This window comes from Elephas maximus, chromosome 3 (assembly GCF_024166365.1).
Source record: "Elephas maximus indicus isolate mEleMax1 chromosome 3, mEleMax1 primary haplotype, whole genome shotgun sequence".
Lineage (NCBI taxonomy): Eukaryota > Metazoa > Chordata > Mammalia > Proboscidea > Elephantidae > Elephas > Elephas maximus.
Genome location: NC_064821.1, coordinates 130,462,143 through 130,486,698, shown reverse-complemented (window position 1 = coordinate 130,486,698; position 24,556 = coordinate 130,462,143). Strand labels below are relative to the sequence as shown.

Genomic DNA, 24,556 nt, shown 5'->3' with positions numbered 1-24,556 from the left:
GCTAATGATACTTTTCTAACAAGGTGGTATCGCAAACACTGAGTAAATCGAAATCTGCTAGGAAAGACAGGTTTAATCCGTAAAAATGATTTTATGTACAGTCTCACAAAGGAAACAAGGGATTCTACACTTAGCTATATGCTTAGCAATTATTGCCACAGAGTTAGCCATTTAAAGATTCTTGATATTACAGAAAGTGTTTTAAAATGTTGAAGCTCTAAAAAAAGCAAATCCCATTTGAAACATTACTCTTATTCTTTATGATACAGAAAACCACAAGATACATGCTTTCTGATACACATGTCAATCTATATAAAAATGATGTAGATTTGAGTATTAATAACTTTACAGTATAAAGGAGAATTCAACATTCGCATGTAAAACCCTCACATTAGTAAACAGGCTGAGACATGGACTGTATCTACACACTTTGGACTTATTATATAATTATTTTACTAAAATGGATGTAACAGCTAAAATGGAATAGTACATGAGTATTTACCTTTGTGTCATAATTTTAAAGGCATCTGGGAGGTAGCAGTCTGTATTCTCCATCTGAAATGGGTCAGCATCACAAATCTTGTCATCTGTCCGACCGTAGTTAGCGCTCTCAATCATGATCACATCACTTCCTGGACATCGCAGGTCTATAGAATAACCTTCACAGGAAAGTTCTCGCCTCACTAACCCAAATGGTAAAGCTGCTCTGCTGAAACCTTTTTAAAAACAGAAAGAAAAATAAACTTATAATGTAAATTATTTTAATAAGGCATTTTCAAAATAATATGATTCGTGTCTACATTCAATTGAAGAGGTGTCACAAAGTTTTTTGGGGACGGGGAGAGGGGGTTCTTACCTAATCATTTTAAATTTACTCCAACAAAATATTTTCCATATAACCTAGTCATAATTAGAAATTAAGTGGTTCTTTTTGAGCAAATCCGAAGAAAAATGACAAATTTAAGCAATGGATTCATAAATAATGACAAGTTTTACAAATACAGAATGTGACAACTCACAATGGGACAATCTTCATTTGTGCAATGAAATAATATTTTTTTTTTGTAATACACAGGCCTTACTTTTGCATTTATGTATACACATTAACTGTTTTTAGCAGCATTATCTTAGTTTTGTCCTAGCAGTTTTTTCCCAAAATATCAGTAAGATGCATAGGACAATAATATACTTATTACAGGATAACGTATTTCAGTTTATAGGTAAAAAAAAAAAAAAATGGAAACCCTGGTGGTGTAGTGGTTAAGTGCTACAGCTGCTAACCAAAGGGTCAGCAGATCGAATCCGCCAGGCGCTCTTTGGAAACTCTATGGGGCAGTTCTACTCTGTCCTATAGGGTCACTGTGAGTTGGAATCGACTCGACAGCACTGGGGTTTTTTTTTGTTTGGTTTTTATTTACAACTGGATCCTGGGTGGCACAATTGGTTAAGCACTTGACTACTAGCCAAAAGGTTGGTGGTTTGAACCCAACCAGAGAAGCCTCCAAAGAAATGCTTGGCGATCAGCTTCCGAAAGGTCACAGCCTTGAAAACCCTATGGAGCACAATTCTACTATGCAACACGTGAGGTCGCCTTGAGTTGAAATCAACTCGATGACAACTCTTTTTTGTTCTTCCTGTTTGTCTTTTCTGGCAGGATGGGGATTTATTTAAAACTGACATAAGTGAAATGTTTCAGCCAATGGACATTCAAAGGGGCCAGCATGACTGAAATCCGATCCAACAAGGTGAATGACCCAATATGGGCAAAATTTCTCTAAGATTCAGTTTTGTCATCTGCAAAATGGAAACGAAACATCCATAACATTCATTACTTTTCCTATCTGCTTGACTCTGCAATAAAATAATGTACATAAAAGCATTTAATAAAACTTGTTTTTGCTCTATGCCATCAAGCTGGTTCCGAGTCACAGCCACCCTCTATGACAGAGCAGAAATGCCTGCCCGCAGGGTTTCCTAGGCTGTAGTCTTTACAGGAACATCACCCTGGCTTGCCTCCCATGGGGCCCCTGATGGGTTCCAATTGCCAACCTTCCAGTTAGCAGCCGAGCGCTTAACCATTGCACCTCCAGGACTCCTTTCATAAAAATTACTCTATATATTTATGTATGGGGGAAGGAAAAAAAAAAGGAGGTATTAAGGAGAGTGTACACTACCATCATTTACGGGTGCTGTGAAAAAAAAGACTGCTAAATAGAATGAAAGATCAGACTTTTAAACCTCAATCAAGGTTTTCAAATCAGGAATCCTATAAAGTAATAACAAAATATAGGACAAAGGGTAAAAGCAAGGAAATCCAAGAACACCTTAGAAGGACTCTGTATGAGAAGTACATCCTTGGTGTGCTGTTGTGTGACCTCCGGGCTAGCTACTGTATCAAAAACTCCTGAGCTGCCTACATTTTCTTCCTTTCTGTTCTCTAACCTCTCACTATCTATACCGTGTTTATTATGAAATTGACACTATTTTTTTCTTATTTAACTCTGGCCTTTTCTGCATCATATTAATTATCCTATATGTCCCCTTTTCACAGAGAAAACAAACATTTAGAAAAAAAGTATATTGTTCCAAGTTATAAACTTCCAAGTTAGAGAACTGGGTTGTGTCCAAGTCAATCCAACGCCAAAACCTGTTCTCTTTACCTTTATCGCACAATGTCTCTCACTAATTCAGTGAAATAGAAAGTCACCTGGATAAACATGCATCCTCTTTTTAAGGTGCAAATAATCCTCCAAAAGGGTTACTGGGTCACACATTGCTATGATTTAGAAAATCGGCCATTCTCAAAGCAAGCTCTGAACTCTCAGTTTTACTGAGAAAACCGAAGTTATAAATAGAATGAAGAGAGGAGAGGAAATTACAAATTTTGGAGCATGAAAATCTTTGCGAGATTGTGGCAAACCCCAACCATAATAGGTTTTCACTAGGATGATTTATGAGATTCTGAAAGTACTAGAAGTACGTGGAGACATACACTATCAGTGGATAAAGAATACAGAAATGATGCTGGGAAAATGTCAAGACAGGCCAAATAGTTCACGATTAAGGTTTTACACATGTTATTACTTTCTTCTCTTTCTTGATCCTACACTGTACTCCTTAAAACCCTATACAAATAATCTAGCTTAAACTAATATGATGTTTCTGTTTTAACTTATTATGGCTTTAGAAGCTGACACTTATTTTTGTGGTGAAAGCTGTGCTAAAATTCAAACAAGTGACATCAAAAATAATTTGGAACACTATTTTAAAGCCAGAGATTATATGCAATTATAATTATCTGATAGAACAGAATAAAACATATTATTAATAATAATGCTAAGAATAATAACACACTATTAGAGCCTAAAAGCCAGAATTTATAATTTTTACCATCTTATCAAAAATATTATGAAGCACTGTGGTGTTTATATTCAGCCTTTCAGTTTCTGTTTCTTGGTAGCTTTATAGTTACGGTTTCAAGTGAATTTTCCTCTGCTTTTGAAATATATTTGAAAAGTTACAGTTGAGTGCTTGCTGTTTGGATAATTCAGGAGAGTATTTATTTGTTTTAGTCATCCAGAAGAGAAGAGAAAGGAAAGGGGAAGGAAAAGCAGAGAGAAAAATCAACGTATTTTAATAATTTAGTAGATTTCCAACATAGAATCTTCTCGAGAAAAAAAAAGATCACGATACTTATACTTTCAGTGAACAGAGCTCAATGAGTTCTTAATAGTACATATTGCTTTACTGAATACTAAATTTTTTGTTTTAAACCATTTGTTCTCTTTTCTAAAATTCTTCTTCATCACCTACGCTTCCATTAAACTTCATGTGTATCTTTACTAAGGTGTTTATTATTACCATATGGTGTTGTACATTATCATCCTTGTCATGTATCTTCCTTGCTAAACTGTGATGATAGGGTTCTTAAACATAATCCCAATGCCTAGCACAGCACTTGATATGCCATTAAGTGTTACAGGAGCAAATAAATGAATTAGGCTAGTATATATATGTTTGGAAACCCTGGTGGCGTAGTGGTTAAGTGCTACAGCTGCTAACCAAAAGGTCAGCAGTTCGAATCCACCAGGCACTCCTTGGAAACTCTATGGGGCAGTTCTACTCTGTCCTATAGGGTCCCTATGAGTCAGAATCAACTCGACAGCACTGGGTTTGGTTTTTGGTTTTGGTGTATACGTTTACCGAAATAGAAATTCCAAGATGCTTTCCTATAAAATATCTATTTGTTTGGTAGTAAAGATAAAAATGAATTAACTGTTTTAATCAACAACTTAACGGAAACACAGGCAAATTACGGAATCAAAATAAAATTTACATGAATTTTTAAGATAAAATGTGAATTGTTGGGCCTTCTTTGGCCACTTCACATGTTTTCTCTAAACACTACAAAAGAAATTTAGATGGAGCAGAACTCTACAAAAGTTTAAACTTACTAGACCAGTTGAGACTATTGGCCTGAGTTATTCCTTAAGCTTCGAACCAAAACTACCCCTGAGGTCACCTTGTAGGTAAATATGAGACTGACTCATAAAATAAAGAATATTACTTGTGAGTACTGTGCATCTTCAACAAATCATCTACATGAGACCAAATGGTCAACAATTACTCTAAAGCAAAGATGAAAGGGTAAGCAGGCAAGGAAACCAGGTTAGTAGAAATAAAATATGCAGAATAAAATTAAGGAGAATGTTGACTCACTGTGACAAATGTAACCAACGTCACAGAACAATTTGTTAAGTGGGAACCTAATCTGCTGCGTAAACTGTTGATGAAAACACAAAATATTATTTAAAAAAAGAAGTTTAGAAAGTCTTCAATAAGATTTCTGCAGTTAATATTAATTTTTTAAATCCTCAAATTTCACTAAGTAAATCTAATAAAAAGAGGAACCAAAACTTACTTCTAAAAAAACATTTACTTTCCCCTTTAGTTATATGCCATTAATGGCCTACAACACTAAGCCACAAGAAAAAAGTCATCACAAAAAATTCAATCGTCTCTTAGTGAAATCGATGAGGCCAAAATGGGGGGTGGTGGGAGGAGATATTCTAATTATCCCACATTTGTAGTTGCTATGAATGCAATTTACAGAATTCAGGTTGAATGTTGAATAATAAACATTTTCATTGACAACACTGCACTTCAGTTGATTACATTAAAACTTCCCATATTATTATATGCTTGGTAGTATATTCCTTGAAGATTATGTACATAATTGCAGAAAATATGGTCAATTCTCTTTGATTTGATTCTAGTTATATGATCGTATGTCACAGAATATATACACAAAATAACAAAAATATTAAAATTGTATTTTGACTTGTAAGACTGAAATTAGCAGCCAATCCCTTTAAATTTCTATTTTAATCATTGTGACTTATAACTTTAATTAAATGTAATTGTTTTCCTCCAAAAAAAAAATTCAATCTTCTCTTAATGACACTTTCTACCTCCTCTGTACAGACCAACTGAATCAGAATCTCTGGGTTCAGATAAAATTGTTGTTGTTAGCTGCCATCGAGTCAGTCTCCAGCTCTTGATAACCCCCCATGTACAACGGAACAAAACACTGCCCTGGCCTAAGCCACTCCCATAATCAGCTGCAGATCAGACGGTTGAGATCCAGAGGGTTTTCACTGGCTGGTTTTCAGAAGCAGATCTTCCAGGTCTCTTCCCCTAATTTATCTTGTCTGGATGCGCTGCTGAAACCTGTTCAGCATCATAGCAACACTCAAGCCTTCACTGACAGGTGGACAGTGGCTGCACATGCGTACACCAGCCGGAAACTGACCCTGAGTCTCTTGCATGGAACGCAAGAACTCTACAAAGGAACCACCAGTCCCGTACTCAGATGAAGTTGGGACATCTGTATTTGGGGAGGAAAATGTTAATTTATTTACTACACACATTTAGCAAATTAGGCTGTACCAAGAATTTCTCTAAAGCCTTTTTTTAAAACAGTTTCTCTATTGAAATTACTTATATGTTGAGTCACTGTCACATTTTTCTTGTAATTCTTTAATATACTTTAATCTTTGAATATACTTAAAAAAAAAAAAAAACCTCACCGTGGAGTCAATTCTAACTCACAGTGGCCCTGTAGGGCAGAGTAGTACCGCTCCTTAGGGTTTCCAAGGAGCAACTGGTGGATTCAAACTGCCGACCTTTTGGTTAGCAGCCAAACTCTCAGCCACTGCACCACCAGGGTTGCATACTTTGAAATACAGTCACTTTGAAATCTTTATCTGCTAAATCTAGCTTCTGGACCCACTTCAGAGGCAGTTTCCACTGACTGTTTTTCTTCTGCTCAGTTAAGATAATCAACACAAAGAAATCCCCAAATTAAAGCCTTCTGACCACACTATGGAAACCCTGGTGGCATAGTGGTTAAGTACTACAGCTGCTGACCAAGAGGTCGGCAGTTCGAACCTACCAGGTGCTCCTTGGAAACTCTATCAGGCAGTTCGTCTCTGTCCTATAGGGTCGCTATGAGTTGGATCGACTCGATGGTAGTGGGTTTGGTTTGGGTTTGGGAACCACACTATTATTACGCCATGACTCACACTTTACTGTTTCCTTGTATATATTGTAATTTTATCGTTATTGTTGTTGTTAAAAGCTGGGCATTTTAAATAATATACTGTTAGCAACTCAAGATTCAGACTCTTTTTCCCCTGAGGGTTGCCACTGTTGCAGTATTTTCTTGTTAGTTACTTGACTGGACTCATTCGCCAGAACTTGTCTCTCCCCACAGTGTGTGGCTGTTTATGTCTCTACTCATTTTTTTTCTTCCTCCTTTTAATATTTTTTATTTTTCAACCTGGCTTCCTAGGGGTCGCCCCCATACCTGCATAGCCTAGAGATAAGCCAATGATTGGGCAAATAATTTATACAAAAACCTTGAGCCCATAATAAGGTCTGTAATCAGTAATTTAATTTCTGCCAGGTCCTCTAAGGTCTCCTCTGCGTACGTGCGTAGTTTCACAATTAGTCAAGAACATATGGAGACTTAGAGGTATTGGGCTTCTGTTAAGGGTGATGGGACAATTTGGAAATGGATAATGGTAATGGTTGAAGAACATGATAAACATAACTAATGTCACTGAACTGTACATGTGGAGAATGTTGAAAAGGCAAATAATTTGTTTTATGTGTATATAAACCCACTGCGATCGAGTTGATTCTGACTCATACCGACCCTACAGGACAGAGCAGAACTACCCCACAGAGGTTCCAAGGAGTGCCTGGTGGATTCGACCTGCCAACCTTTTGGTTAGTAACCATAGCACTTAACCACTACGCCACCAGGGTTTCCATGTATATACAGCAAGATTTAAAAAGAAAAAAAAAAAAAGGAATGCACAGAGAATTCACAGCTCTCTCATTTCCAGGATCTCCCAGTTACACTGGAACTGGCTCTCAGGTCTCCCTCACTGGGACCACACCTTTAGACTCGCAGAGCTGTGAGTCTTCCCCGTTGGTTTCCTACAGTGTTTACTGCTTTTGCTGACAACACTGCTTGGCATGGGCTTTCACCTCCCACACTAAATCATCTCTCCCTCCTGCTGAGCTGCTGGTTTTCACCATCAGCCTTGATCTAGTGGAACTACCACAATGCCGGAGCTAAGGAGTAGGCGGCAGAGGGTAGAAAGAGCTCCAGGTAAGAAGGCTTCAAACTTCTACTATGCATACCAGAACTTCCAACGGCTTTTCATGAATAAATGCTCTTCAATTTCTTGTTTGCCTTTGGTCAATTTTTGTGCCCATCAAACGGTTCTTGTTGACAATTTGTCTAGTATTATACTAGTTTTAGGGGAAGAGGATTAGCCACCTCTTTCACTCTCCCACTGCTGGAAATAACTCTAAGGGCTTTACAAATATTTACTTACTATAAAACAGAAAAGCAATCAGATGACACAGAAATTGTTAGTATTGTCGCCACTTTACAGAGGGGGAAACTGAGGAACAGAAAGATTAACTAAGTTGTCCATAGTAACATCCAAAAAACTGATTAAAGCCTAGTTTCCAAAAACCCGTTGCCATGGAGTCAATTCCAACCCATAGAGACCCTATAGGACAGAGGAGAACTGCCCCATAGGGTTTCCAAGGAGCAGGCTGGGGGATTTGAACTGCTGGCCTTTTTTGGCTAGCAGCCTGAGTTCTTAACCACTATACCACCAGGGCTCTTTCCAAATGATTACGACAATCAGCAGCAGGTGTGGGGCCTACTACCATAGAGAATATAGCTATGATGTACTGGGTGACCCTAATGTTGGTGGAAAAAGAGAAGTATTAAGGCAACAGTGTGTCTGATGGTCAAATATTCAATAAAATTGCTCAGTTAAGATAAGCAAAACAAAGAACCCCCCAAATTAAAGCCTTTTAACCACACTATTACTATGACATTTATTCTAAGCTGTATTTTCAATGTATTTCTATTTCAACAAAGAAAAAAATTAATAAGCATCCCAATAAGCAAAGTGTAATCCAATCCATCTTGCAACCCTAACAATCAGGAAAGAACTGGTGGGAGGCCCTGTGAGCGGGGGGCGGGGCGGGGGGGGCGGAATCAATATTGCAGTTTTGTGCTGTGCAAATGTGAATGCTGCCAAATAGCGATGCTTAGAGTAAAATGAACTGTTTTGCTCCATTTTGTCCTTTCTGAACAAATGATTTTGAAAAGACAGTTCTGCTCCCCCACCCCAAGCTATAAAAAAGTCAAGCAATAACTCTCTGTGCCTTAGGCTAGTGACTGGAATAAATACCTCCTGGCAACAGGTGCAGTGACTTAGGGCTGGAATCATTCACATTCAGGGGATAACTCCTAATAAACAGATGCACTGCTACTGGAGGGGAATTTGTAAGACGAGAATTGGAATTCTATCATTGGATTTTGCATCATTTATGAGCATTTTTGCAAGAAAATACACTGCTCTGGCAATAAACAGTACGTTTGGTTGCAAGCTTATACTTCAGGCGCTTAATCAGGAACACTGCTTTTCTGGCCTTATCCCCAATCAGAATGCTCCTTCTTTAAAACTAACATTCCTATGAAAGTCTTCTTATTAAGCTGTGATGGAAACACTTCAGCTTTTACAGCGGTGTTTTACTTAATTACTTGGAACTAAACCCTGTCATGGATTCTACTGTTCACGCTGGTTGAGCGTCCCAGTCAGCACCATGCCTCCTGATTAGCAGGGACCTCAATGGGGCTAAGGCTGTGACTTCAGGCTCCACTGAAACATTAACTGGGGCCAGAGTCTATGACCAGTGCTACCGTAGGAAATCTCTGATTTACGAATGGCTATATATATATATATATATATATATATATAATATATATGTTAATGAGACTTCTTCCTAAAATGGAAATGAGAAAAATACTTAACTGGCCTTGAATATGTAGGAATTTGTAAGTAAAGTCGGTTAGCATAAAACATTAAACACATTCTTACAGTAACAAAATTCCTGCAAGAAACAGCATCCAAACAATTTAGGATCATATCACTACAAAACAATCAGTTTAGCTTCTTTTATCGTTTTCATTTAGAAACTTTTCCTCTGTTTTGGATTTGTTTTAAATTATAAAACACTGCAAACAAAACTTTTTCGAAGAAGGCTATTTACTCTTTTAAAATATATTATTGAGCAAAATGAATACACAGAAAGAAAATGCAGCAATTTACATGGGAAATACATCAATGATTCTCACCAATAAATGGTTGATGAATAACTTTAAGAGGAAAAAAACCTTCATGTTTGGGAATCGCTAAGGCTCATAAAATTCCGGATACTTTGAACACTCTAAAGTAAAAAAGTATTTTTAGATTGCCATCAGCTGTTTAAATATTAATACTTCTTAAAAAGTTCTCTCATATTTTAAAGTATGTATTATTACTCTTTCAGAACATTTTGGTCTTAAATTCCTTATTAGAAAGAAATCTCTCTCACTTAAAAACTTCAAAATAATCCGCTACTGAGCAACAATTCAAAAGTGCCATCCAAATACAGCAATTTAAAAGTTGTAAAATATTATCAATTTAATACTAAACAATAGAAAGAAAAAATCCTGATAAGCGTATCTATTAAAAACAAGATATGCCACAGAAAGAGGTGCTCTTAATACTCTCGATTATAGCCTTTACTTCTCCAAAGTTTACAGATGTTGAATACTTTAATTCTGATCTACTTTAAAAAAAAAAATTAGTGAAACTCATATTAAGCCTTCAGTATCACCCTGTTGCTCACTGCTTACTCCCAGCCAGCACCCATCTGTCAGTGCAGGCTTATGTTCTATGATGCTGACTAGGTTTCAGTGGACCGTCCAAACTAAGATGTACTAGGAAGAAAGGCCAGGTGATCTACTTCCAAAATCAGCCAATGAAAACCCTATGGATTATAATGGTCTGATGTACAACCCACCAAGGGGACACAGCGGGATCGGGCAGCGTTTTATTCTGTTGTGCGTGGAGCGACCATGAGTCCAGGGCCAACTTTTTAACAACTAGTGCCTATGTTTAAACTACTCCCTCAACATAGGGTATTTTTCTGCTAGGCAACAATTACCCTCTGAAACTCAGTTCAAGGCTTCGCCAACAATGGGAAAGGAGAACTTGAGCTCAGCTTTGGGTCATCTGTTTTCTTTCTTCCAGTAAATGCTTACTGAGCAACTACTACGCTCCCAGCACTGTTTTAGGCCCTTAAGATGTAACAGTGAACAAAAAGGACAACGATCTCCACGCCTGGGTAACTTATGTGGGGGGTGGTCTTCCTTGACGAAAGATATCTTATCTATCTTGTTCATCACTGTAACCCCAGAATCCAGCATACTACAGGTATATAGTGCTCTTAGAGAAGCCATGAAATAAAAGTTTCTTAAATAGAGGTATGAATGAACTGAGTGGATGAAAACTTATAAGCATCCCTATCAGAGTTCTTCTAAGAGTCTCTTATCTTCTATTCCTCCCGTCAGACTCTGAGCTCCTCAACATAAAGAAGTGAATCCTATTTACACACTCTATATCCTTGGTTTCCGGCAAAATACCTAGCATATAGTAGGCAATGAATAAATGTTTTCTCGATTTTATCTTATGGTTTATTTTCTACTTTAATTCCTATGTACCAAAAATGTCAAGCCTATTCAAGACCTTGTATTTTTTCAAAACATTAGTTTTAAAGTTACTATTTTTTTAAGTATTAAGCTGTGTGGCATAGTGGTTATGAGCTACAGCTGCTAACCAAAAGTTGTCAGTTCAAATTCACCAGGCACTGCTTAGAAACTGTATGGGGCAGTTCTACTCTGTCCTATAAAGTCATTATGACTCTCCGGCAATGGGTTTGATTTTTGGTATTATCAGCAAATAATTCATGAAAAATTCAGATGTCAATAGACATATAAATATGATAAAGATGACATCTTCACCAGAGTTCAGTGGGGCTCAACTGTGAAAATGTACCCTTAAGTGGCTGTCCATCTGCTAGAGTTCAACATCATCCAGGCACTGCGGTCATTAGTTTTGTAACAACAACAAAAACAATGAAACCCACTGCCGTTGAGTCGATTCCGACTCATAGCGACCCTATTGGACAGAGTAGTAAAACTGTCCATACAGTTCCCAAGGAGGCCCTGGTGGATTCATACTGCTGACCTTTTGATTAGCAGCCATAGCACTTAACTACTACACCACCAGGGTTTCCAAAAGCTCCACAAAAAGCAGATGAGAAACTTTTCCCTCTTGTTTTCTTCAGAATAGGAAATACTCTTTTCATTTATTACTACTTTTTATAATCAGTTGGTTGTTGTTGTTGTTGTATGCCACCAAGTTGATTCCTACTCATAGTGACCCTATATGATAGAGTACAGCTGCCCCATACAGTTTTCTAGGCCGTAATCTTTACGGGAGCAGATCACCAGGTCTTTTCTCTTGTGGAGCTCCTGGTGGATTCAAACTGCCAACCTTTTGGTAGCAGCCCAGCACTTAACCACTGTGCCACCAGGGCTCCTTAAGACCATTTTAACGTTAATAAATAACCACCAGAAATGTAATTTCTCAAGACATTCACACTGAACTATCAAAATAAAATTAAGTAATTCGGTATAATTTGCTGACAATAAGAATCTAGAAAATAACCACAGACTAAATAACAGAACAACAATCCCATCAACTCCACGGGCACAAGAATTTCTACTTCTACACAGGTTATATAATACAATCTTTAATATTTTGTGATTTTTTTTAACTACCCTTTGTTATCAGGAAATCCATTTATTTTCCACATCCAGCTTCAGAGTGTTTGTTCTTATACCCAATTAAGAAGGAAAAATGCAGAAATGTGAGATTTCATCCCCCATCTAGTAACTCACTACAAGACCTGCTTGTTAAAAGGCTTTTATTCCTTTTCTGTCACTTATTAGAGTCTGTTCCATAAAACTAATTAGGGGTGGAGACCTCACTTAAAGTATTCACCAGGCAGTTCTCCCAGATCAAAGGGGGTCAAAATTTGGATTCTAAATCTTTTGGTTCGTATCTTGCTGTATTTAATCACAAGCAACAACTTTTTTTTTTTAACTACTAACCAAAAGTTCATTTTTAAATAGTTACGTTTATGTTTAATCACAAGAGAGACAACAATGTACCAGAATATAAGATTTCCAAACCAATGAATTTTTATTAGGCAGCAATGACCTCTAAAGGTGTGAAGAAGTTACCTATCCAACTACTGGTTTCCTCATTAAAGGTATCTATAAGCCAGCCAATTAATACCAACTCTAGAACTCAACAACACTGAAACTGCACTGAAACCACCCACTCATTTCTCTCAATGCCAAATAGGTATCCAAAGACATTCAACCACTGCGGATTCACGCCAAGTGTTCTAGAAAGAAAAGGCATTACCTTATAGCCCCACATAAATTCCTATGAAGTATTTATTTCTCACTTCAGGTAGGAAAGATTAACATAGTCCGAAACCAGTCTAAATTATTCTCCTGACTTCTCACAAACTGTTACCCATGCTAACACTTGGATCATTTAAAAAGTGCCATTTTTTTTTAACCTTTTTTCCCATTGAAGAAGGGAGCAATTTCATGTATTTCTTCCTACGTGCTTTAAAAAGCACTCTTTCCCTAAAACCACAAAGGACTTCTGGAAGTTATGTTAGTTTTGTTTACTGAACACACATTACCAAAGATAATAGAGAGGTGTTTTTTTGCTAGAAGTGAGAAGGCATTTTCCAACAGGCTTTTAAAAAGGGAAAGAAAAAAAAAAAAAAACATACTGAAGTACTTTCCCACCTCTAAAAACAACTTGAGATCAAAGTTGACTTTTTAAAATTTCCCTCTTTTTCCCCCAAATACAATGCTTAAAGTTTGTTTTATAAATTCTGCTATGTTTCCAAAAACTTTTATACCCAAATTCTGGACTGTCACTACTAACATGTAAGACGATTTCCTTAAAATTGACGATTAGTTTCATTACATGAATAGATGTAATATATTTTAAAAGATGTACAGAATTTGTGGGAAAAACTAATCAATGGGGTAATATCAAATTTGGAAACAAAAAAATTCTCCAATGAACACAGTAGTACAGTGCTATTACTATTTTCAAGAAATGTTCCTGAACCAATTAAAAACTGCAAAACGCCATGAGTGGAACTGAATGCAGTAGTGTGTCCACTGTGTTCACTGTTAAACTCTCTCTGAACTTCACCTCAAGATGCAATAAGTGTAAACTCAAAATAATAAAAGCCACAACCAAATAGAAAATAGCTTCTTTAACACCATCTTTTGTTAACATCTTTTGCAAGTCCACCTAAACACATTTACTGCTTATTCATTCAATACTTATTTGTGTCCTCAGCACATTTTAATACCTCCATTAGACTATTCTAGAACAAGCCAAAGAAACTAATAATATTCAACTTAGAGGCAAACTCCATCAATTCTACCAACTACAGAAAGCCCACTCTGTGACAAAGTCCTCCCTGAAGCAAAGAGAGATGGCTTATAGCAATGACTCCACTAACTGTGATACTATGAGTTACAACACAAACAGATTCCCAAAATGTTACAAAAGCTATAAAATCATTCCTTAAATGACAAGTGACTTTGATTTCATGGTTGGTTTCAGTGTTACCATTTTTGTGTTTTGCTGTTGAGGGGTACTCAATTAAAAAAAAAAACAAACCATGAGGTTTTTAAAGAACTAACTCAAGCTATTTTCAAATATGTGTCACCAGAACATTCAGGGAGAGAGGGAGGCACAGAAAGAGAGAGAAATTTAATCTGACTTTGTAAAGTGTTGTTTTTTTTTTTTTAAATACTACCTTAAAAAAGAAAATACCACTTTTCTGAAGAACTAAAATAAAATTCTTGCTCGTATTTAACCACCAATTCGTACATCAAAGAAAATGACAATCAGCATAGTAGCAGGTCCAACAGTCCAGGCCCCATCACTGCACACTAGGGCCCACTGTCTTCTTTCATACTTGGTCCTCATAGGTATAAATAGAACAGAGAGTACAGAGCAGACCAACGACTGAGTCCAGGGATTCTAACAAATACCAGGAGGTACAGGGAAAAAACTCATGGGAACCTTGTTTGAGCCAGTCTTGTTATATCCTGGTATATCTATGCCTTCCGCTGTACTTTAATGTTTATTTCCCTTTAGAACTTCAAATGTTTTTACTTTCATCTTCATGAAGGTGGGGGGGGGGGGGCAGACTGAAGAGTCCCAAAAGCAAGCAAATGTATCTTATCAGAAAAATGATGGCAAATTCCCGTGAATTACATCTTCCAAATATGTGTCACATTGCAACTTAGAACTAGTTAGGAGCAGGAACCCTGGGGCTTTTTCATGTAGCATGCATGGTGCCTACCTCAATGCCTGGCATTGTAAGAGATACTGAGCAGTGGAAAGAACCTAGACACTGAAAACTAGATATGGCTTCGAATTCATTCCTGCCATTTACTGATTTATCAGAAGTTAAACTAGTTTTTTTTTTACAAGTGTTTCAGTTCTTGAAAACAACTGTTAGGATGGTAATATATATTATTCTAATATAAAATAGGCACTCAAATGTTCTACAAACGAAATTCAAATCTGTTTATCACATATCCACATGCTGTTTTCTAGAAAAATAAGGAAGCGGTCACTAGTTTTGTTCTGCACGTGAACTAAGAATGGCTTTTACATTTTTTAATGGTTGGAAAAACAATATTCCATGACATGAGAAAATTATATGAAATTCAAATTTAGATTTCCATCAACAAAGTTTTAAAAGCTCTCAATAAAATATTCATGGATATCCATTTTCCCTCTTGTTATACACAAATATATTTATATAACATCCTCAATTTTGTCTCCTGGCCTGCAAAGTCTACAATACTTATATCTGGCTGTTTACAAAAAAAGTTTGTATGAACAAAATTAATGAATGAACTACAGTTTCCTCTTCTCAATGGCTGTTGTAACATTGAGAATAAATAGATTAAAAATACTGTAACATGATACCTATGGTTCAAGTTTATCACACTGCTAATTATTCAAAGAAGAACATGATCTTAAAGAACAAGTTCTCTGTTACCCAATACTAAAAGGAGGGTGGGAAGGTGACTGGGGAAGATACTTGCATTGATAATTATGGGTGATTGGAAACAAAGATGAAGGGTCACTAGTGGAAAAATGTGGCCTTGATGACAGAAACGACACCGGAGATCACAGGATAGGATTTTGACAGTCGAACAACTTATTCATCGCAAACACTTCTTTTTTCAACAACACAAACAGTGACAATACACATGCATCTAACCAGACGGAATATACAGGAATAAAATCAACTACATCTGTGGAAAGAGACAATGGAGAACCTCAGTATCATCAGTCAGAACATGGCAAGCGGCTGGCTGTGGAACACACCATCAATAGCTCATTTGCAAGTTCAAGTTGAAGAAAATAAGAACAAGTCCACAAGAGCCAAAATACGACCTTCAGTATACCGCACCTAAATTTAGAGACCATCTCAAAAACAGATTTGACACGTTGAACACTAAAGACTGAAGACCAGACAATGTGTGGTATGACATCAAGGACATCATCCATGAAGAAAGCAAGAGGTCATTAGAAAGACAGGAAAGAATGAAAAGACCAAAATAGATGTCAGAAGACCAAAACAGATGTCAGAAGAGACTCTGAAACGTGCTCTTCAAGTGAAGAGTAGCTAAGCTGAATGGAAGAAATGATGAAATAAGAGAGCTGGACAGAAGAATTCAAAGGGCAGCTCAAGAAGGCGAAGTATTATAATGAAATCTGCAAAGATCTACAGTTAGAAAATCAAATGGGAAGAACATCTCTCAACCTGAAAGAACTGAATTAAAAATTCAAGCCTCAAGTTGCAACACTGAAGGATTCTGCTGGCAAAATATCAAACAACCCAGGAGCATCAGAAGAAGATGGAAGAGTCATTGTGCCAAAAAGAACTGGATGATGTTCAACCATTTCAGGAGGTAGCATATGATCAAGAACCCATGGTACTGAAGGCAGACATCCAAGTTGCACGGAAGGCACTGGCAAAGAAAAAACCAGGCTCCAGGAACTGACAGAGTACCAATAGAGATGTTTCAACAAATGGATGCAGTGCCGGAGGTGCTTACTCATCTGTGCCAAGAAATCTGGAAGACAGCTACCTGGCCAGCCTACTGGAAGAGATTCTTATTTGTGCTCATTCCAAATAATGGTCACCCAAGAGAAAGTGGAATCACTGAACAATATCATTAATGCCACACACAAGTTTATTTACTGAAGAACTTTCAAAAGCAGCTGCAGCAGTACATCTACAGGGAACTCCCAGACGTTCAAGCCGCACTCAGAAGAGGATGTGGAATGAGGGATATCATTGCTGGTATCAGGTGGATCCTGGCTGAAACCAAAGATCACCAGAAAGATGTTTACCTGTGTTTTACTGACTATGCAAAGGCACTCAACTGTGGATGATGAATTATGGATAACATTGTGAAGAATGGGAACTGCAGAACATTTAACTGTGCTGATGAGAAACCTGTACATAGACCAAGAGGCAGAAATTCAAATGGAACAAGCGGATGCTGTGTGGTTTAAAGTCAGGCAAAGTGTGTGTCAGGGTTGTACACTTTCACCAAACTTATTCAATCTGTATGCTCAGCAAATAGTCTGAGAAGCTGGACTACATGAAGAAGAATGCAGCAAAAGGATTAGAGAAGATGATGCAACCTCACTTGCTGACAGCAAAGATGACTTGAAGCACTTACAGATGAAAATCAAAGGCCACAGCCTTCAGTATGGACTGCATCTTAACATAAAGAAAACAAAATTCCTCACGACTGGACCAATGAGCAACATCATGATGAATGGAGAAATGACTGAAGTTGTGAAGGATTTCTTTTTGCTTGGATCCACAATCAACACCCATGGAAGCAGCAGTCAAGAAATCAAACGATGCATTACACTGGACAAATCTGTTGCAAAAGACCTCTTTCAAGTGTTAAAAAGCAAAGATGACACCTTGAAGACTGAGGTGTTCCTGACCCAAACCATGGCATTTTCAATTAATTGCCTCATATGTATGCAAAAGCTGGACAATGAGTAAAGAAGACCAGAGAAGAATTGATGCCTGTAATTATGGTGCTGGTGAAGAATATTGAATACAACACGGACTGCCAGAATGCATAAATCTGTCTTGGACGAAGTACAGCCAGAATGCTCCTTAGAAGTGAGGATGGCGAGGCTTCATCTCACATACTTTGGACATGTTTTCAGGAAGGACCAATTCCTGGAGAAGGGCATCAGTTTGGTACAATAGAGGGTCAGGGAAAAAGAGGAAGGCCCTGAATGAAACAGACTGACACAGTGGCTGGAACAATGGGTTCAAGCATAACAGTGACTGTGAAGATGGCGAGGACCTGGCAATGTTTTGTTCAGTTGTACACAGGGTCACTGTGAGTCCAACCGGCTCAATGGCACCTAACAACAACAAAATATATAACAGTGTCTTCATTTGAAATGCTGGTGTTATATGGAATGCAGAGCTGTTGCAAAGATTTATGGATATCAAAATATACTCTAACCTAAGAGTACTACACAAATAGAAATTTTAATTCATCAGGAATTGAGATAAAGCATCTCTGAAATTTTAACACTTGGAAAACATACATATATACGTATTAGGCACACTTACTATTTTCTCTAAAGTGCTCAGTTCTAGTCACAAAATGGCTTATGTTTACATAAGATCTAGACACATATATGAGTTAAATAACTTTATTATTGGAGAAACATAAAAATACCAAGAAGAAAATATAGGTAAGCCTGATCTCAAAACAGTAATGAGTTCCTATTCATGAAATAAAACTTACAAAAGAAAAGACCAATCTATGTACCTCAATCTGAAGCACTCTGTACGCTGAAACCAAAAAAAAACAAACCAAACCCACTGCCGTAAAGTATTCCAACTCATAGCAACCCTATAGAACAGACTAGAACTGCCCCATGGAGTTTCCAAGGAGCACCTGGCAGATTCAAACTGCTGACCTCTTGGTTAGAGAAGCCGTAGCAACTTAACCACTACGCCACCAGGGTTTCCTATACCATAAAAAAAGTAAACACCAAATAGTGAGCCAAGATAAACTGCATAGCAAACAGCAAAAGATTAAATACTTAATAGAAAAAGTACTTACACATCTATAGAGTATCAATTTCAAAGTAGGTAAAGAAGAAAAGAACAGGAAAATAGAATAAACATAAATAGCCAATAAGCATATAAAATGCTCAATTTAATTTGCAAGGACAAGAAGAAGCAAAAACTAAGAATCTGGCGATATTTTCTCCTATGAAATTAGCAAAGATTTATTTATTTGGGTAGGATAAAATGGACAGTATCATATATTATTGACACTAAAAACAGGTGCCATCTTTCTGAAATGAGCCCGAACCGAATCCAATTTCCAAGATTATGTCCTAAGAAAGAATCCGAAATTGTAATAAAAACTTAAATAAGATATTCACTAAAGTGAAAAATGAGACAACCTAAAGGTTCAACATAGCAAAATGGTTAAAAACGTATATCCACAAAATGAAATACGATACAAATGTAAATAATATTTAGTAATATGGGAATGTGTTCCCAGGGAATTACATATACACACACTTCAAGCAGGGGGTGAATTAACCAGTAAGCACTGCATGCGCTGGCTTACAGTCCAGCAAGGTACACATGGCTTACTTGTGCTTACCTACTGGTCTGCAGCGACCAATTTCACAAGGATTTCACCACATCACCAATCCGTCCCTGCAATATATATATGTGCAGGGATTAAAAAAAAAAAAAAAAACACAGGTGGAAGCCCTTTTTGCCACAGCGACAAGAAGTTCATGTAAATCAACTGGCCTCAGTAATCAGGAAGCTGATGAAAACTAGCCATCAACTTAAGGTACCAAGATGCAGAGCTTGCATTAAAATCAGTGAGTGAACAAAAGGGCCCTCAGCCAGGAGAGTAAGGAAAATACCAATCTCCCTTTATGGGGATGATCTGAAAATATACCATCTCTCATCCTAAGAACTGAAGTGAAAACACCCCTCAGCATACAAGGTTTCCTTGACCTTCCTGGTTCAGAGCTACCAGAATCTGTACACCAGATGCCTATGCTGACATGGAGATGCTGGCAGCTTTTGCAAAGTGTCTTAGTTATCTAGTGCTGCTATAACAGACATACCACAACTGGATGGCTTCAACAAACAGAAGTTTATTCTCTCACAATCTAGGAGGCTAGAAGTCCAAATTCAGGGCATCAGTTCCAGAGGAAGGCTTTGTCTCTCTGTAGGCTCTGGAGGAAGGTCCTTGTCATCAATCTTCCCCTGGACTAGGAGCTTCTCAGCACAGGGACCCTGGGTCCAAAGGACATGCTCTGCTCCGGGCACTGCTTTCTTGGTAGTATGAAGTCCCCATGTCTCTCTGCTGGCTTCTTTCTTTTATATTTCAAAAGAGATTGGATTAAGACACTAGCTAATCTTGTAGACTGAGGCCTGCCTCATTAACATAACTGCCACCAATCCTACCTCATTAACATCACAGAGATAGGATTTGTAATGCATAGGAAAATCACATCAAATGACAAAATGGTAGACAATCACACAATACTGAGAATCATGGACTAGCCAAGCTGACACCCATTTTGGGGGGGACACAATTCAATCCATAACATAAAGACCACATATATCCTTAACTCAGTATAACCCATTTCCCTTCTTGTCTCTGAGATATATTTCCCTTATTAACCTGTGCCCAAAACACATTTATTCAATTATCAGAGAAGTATTTTTCTAAAGCTTTCCTATAGACTACCTCAGTTTTCCCTATTCTTCACTCCTCCCCACCTCTTCCGATTCATAATTACCTTCTTGCCATTTGTTCTAAATTCCCTAACTCAGTTCATGCTTCTTCCCAGTATGTCCCATGGCTGGCACCTTGCTGTTGGTTATGTTAACCCTAATAAGCCCAAAGGTGGTGAATGGACTATTTTTCTGCAAACACATTATAAAAGATAGAAGCACATGGTTCCTGCAACACTAGGTGCTACAAAGAATATTTCAATAATTTACTAAAATGTATAAAGTTAATATTTACTATGGAATTGAATCTTAAATAATTTATTCACTATATAAATCTCATATGTGCATTCTGTAACTTTCTTGGCATTGTTTTCCGCCTTGGAATTCCCTCATGTATACTCAGCTTCTAGGCCCCACCTGTCCTTCAGGGCTCCAGAACTACCTCCCCTTAGGCCGGCACCAAGCAATAGAAGACACAGTATAAAACTATCATGAAACTGTGAAAAGGATGACTCAATTCAGAAGAAGATATTGTTTGCACTTATACAAATTACAGGCACAAGCCCCCAAAATCACACTAATGAATATTACATTTTTCAATGAGAAATAATATATTGCCAAAGAAGATGGACAATAAAGGAGGGCAGATTTGTTACAGTGGTGACACACACATACACACACCCCAATCTTGTGCACTGAATCTTAATGAAAAGGTAAAAAAATAAATAAATAAAATAAAGCTAGTATGTCTAAACTGCTCAGGATGCCACACGAAAGCAGAGGGCAACAACTGCTCCTGCCCTTAGTGAGAGGCTCTCTCTATCTCCTTGGGGGTGATGATTTCTAACTTTCACAGTCTGCTCCACGCTAAAATTGTCTTCTGCAAGCTTTTCAACTAAATTAACTTGTAGAAATGTATCTACTTATATTCCTCAGGATGCTAACTCGTGTGCTTTCTTGTGTGCTTTCAAACCTAGTTGTTAGCTGCACATTTATCTTGGAAATCTTGGTCTCCTGGGACAGGAACACTTATTTCTTGGAACTTCTTAACCACTATGCTACTCTGCAGACATACACTGTCCAGCATAGATCATCTGGGTCTGAACCAGGCTCCTCTGTTTACTAGCAAAGTGATCTTGATCCTAAGCCAAACTCTGCACTTCAGTTTCCCTATGTGTAAAACTGCGATTATAATAGTTCCTACGTCTCATAGGGTTTTGTGAGGATCAAGTAAGTCAGTACATGTAAAATACAAACAGTGCTTGACAAAGTGTAAGTGCTCAATTTTGCCAGCATGCTTTTCTTAAGAAGTAGTACATTTGGCACCTACTCATTCCAGCGTTTATTAAGTGGAGTTGATAAGATAGAAGTTCTGGTTTTCATTCCCAGCCAACTAAGGAAACAGGCTAATTGGTAAATTATATACCAGATATAATTGGATAACTCATTATACGTAGATAACTTGCAGATTACAAAATCATAATTATAGATAATTAGAAAAAAGCTAGTCTCTGTTGTTCCCAGCACTCTTCCTTATACATTGTTTAAGGACACAACATTCATTTGCCATCTGCGTTGTGTGCGCATGCACGAACACACAGAAGCTGTGTTGGGGGGTGCATCAGAAAAGGGGACCAACACTTGCAAGGGTTTAGAGTGCTTTAGACACAGTATACATCCCTCTCTTTATCCTCACAATGACCCTGGCTGGATCCACGAGATATCCTGACTGAGATATCCTGACTGTTCGGTTACTTCGTACTCCTCTTTTAAGATCAGAATCAGGAAAAACCTCCTCTTAGGAGTTTCCTTTGACCACATACCAAGCTATCCCATCTTCACCTCCACACCTGTGTCCTAGTTTGTACAACAGATCCACTGGGATTCCCTGCACTTGCCAAATAGCTTCAACATTATCTATGAGTATTTCTCCTGTTCTCCTTTTAAGACTATAAATGCCTTCAAGGCAGGAATGCATACTTAGTCATGTTTCTACCCTATATGCCTGGCATACAGGAAACACCCAATACATATGTGATATATTTACAACTCAGAAAATGGGGACTCTCAGTATTTTATCAAGGTCACATGTAGCATGAAGGGAGTCTGAAGTCTGGCTTTAATGCTTTTCCCACTATACCACAGTGCCTTGTCAAGTCCTGTCGGTAATTATTTTTCAGCTCAAGTTTTTCAGCCAGAGGTCACTTCACATCCACAATCTTTTATCTCTTTTACCATGGACATCATTACAATCCTAACAGTGCCTCAAAAGCTTTCCTAGGCATTTAAATTAAATGCACTTTAAAGAGGACTCATTGATAATTTTTAAATAGATTTTCCACAGGTTGTACTAAACTCATTTTGTAAACTACATGCTTGAAAATAAAATTCCCTCACCTTGAAACACTTTCTTGTATTATACAATATTGACAGATGAAATTTCAAAGTGATCCAAAAGCTAGTAGCACACATTTTAATGATGAAAACTCCGTTACATGTAACATTATTACAATTTCTTTTGAGCATTCAGTTGTTGGCATTTTTTATTATCTGAACTGAATGATCAAAGACTGTAAAACCTCTGTGGGGTTCAAAGGAAATGGACTAAAAGGTTCTACGCCTTGGTCTATTGCCTTGGCCACCTTTGTTTTCATAGTGTCTGGCACAAAGTCAGTTTGCTGAATAAATTAATCATCTTAGTAAAAATTTCATTATTTCTGAGGAAATATGCTTGTTTGCCTATTACTCTGTAATAAGACTGTACGGGTAAAGCCCTCTGTGGGAATCAAAAACAAAGGCGCTGCTCTACGAAGGAGCAGTAGAAAGTCTTCTGCATCCATTCAGAGCAGCTCTGGAGAACAGGAGGGAGCATGCTGTCTGCAGCTGGAAAAGTACTGCTCAGATTCTTATGTAGTGGTTGACATCTTGCTTGGATCCCTATTTCAATTCCATATTTCACCAACAACTTTACCTGAACTAAAGTAGTCAGATGAGTATCTCCACTATTTCTAAATATTCTTACTATTCACTTTCTCAAACTCAATATATGTGTGAAATAGCACATGGTTTGTAAAACTGGGAGATGCTGTGGCGTCAGAAATCTAATGCCATTAACTTCAGTGAAGGAAATTATATAACAATCTTTAACATGCAACTCCAGTATTTTCTCATCTATAATTAGGAATTTCTTCATGGTATCTTCCCAGTGTCCATCATGCCATAATTTAAAATTCATATGCCATGTGGCTGAGAATCCGCAAGAGGGTACAGATATTCCTATTCTGTTCACAACCATAATCACAGCACCTAATAAAATGGATACTTAATATATGTTGATATACCAATAATAACCTATCATATGTTCAAATGTTTATTAGATCAAATTTTAATTCCTTGAGATAATTCCACATTTAACCTCTTAAACTCAATCTTGTATTATTTTCCTTATTTTTGGTACATATTTTAGTTTTTTAGCTCATTCACCATTCAGACAAAAATTTAATGGTCACCACATGCTAGCAAGGCACTGCATACTGAAGTGAGTTTTGCATGGGTTCTACTTTTTAAGCAGCTTAGTCTTAATATGTATCAAATGTGAACACATCATACAGTCAGTAAAATGTAAAAAGGGCTTCCATTTGAGAGGGTACAAAAAAAAAAAAAACACTAATTTGGCAGAGATGGGATGTCAGGGAAGGTTCCTCAGGAAAAGTGATTTTTTTAAGCCTCTAACATCAAAAATGAAGAGTCCTCGTGGCACAATTGATAAAGTGCTCGACTGCTAACTGCTAACTGAAGGTTGGCATTCAAATCCACCAGCCGCTCTACGGCAGAAAGATGTGGCACTTTGCTTCAGTAAAGATTACAGCCCTGGAAACCCTATGGGACAATTCTACTCTGTCCAAAAGGTTCACTATGAGTCAGAATCAACTTGATGGCAATAGGTTTGATACTGAGAAAACACAGTTAGAACACACAATGTTCTAACCAGAAATGAAATGACTGAAAGACCATCTCTATGGCGTTTTTTAAAAATCGTATTATTTCTTAGCTCTAAAAGCATTTAAAAAAAAAAAACCTTACAATATATGGAATGCATGATTGAAAGTACCCAGTCAAAACTTTTTTTTTCTCACTACAGTTTTGTTTAATCAGTAAGGCAAATTCCCAT

General features: G+C 37.4%; 1 protein-coding gene across 16 annotated transcripts in view; it reads right to left on the bottom strand.

Annotated features, from left to right (window-relative positions):
- Positions 1-24,556, bottom strand: part of ADGRL2 (adhesion G protein-coupled receptor L2) — a 208,049-nt gene that overhangs the window by 85,861 nt on the left and 97,632 nt on the right. For all 16 annotated transcript variants that reach the window (XM_049879604.1, XM_049879603.1, XM_049879605.1 and 13 more), the window contains exon 3: positions 503-716. In XM_049879604.1, coding sequence (XP_049735561.1) covers positions 503-716 — 214 coding nt within the window. The remainder of the gene's footprint in view (positions 1-502; positions 717-24,556) is intronic.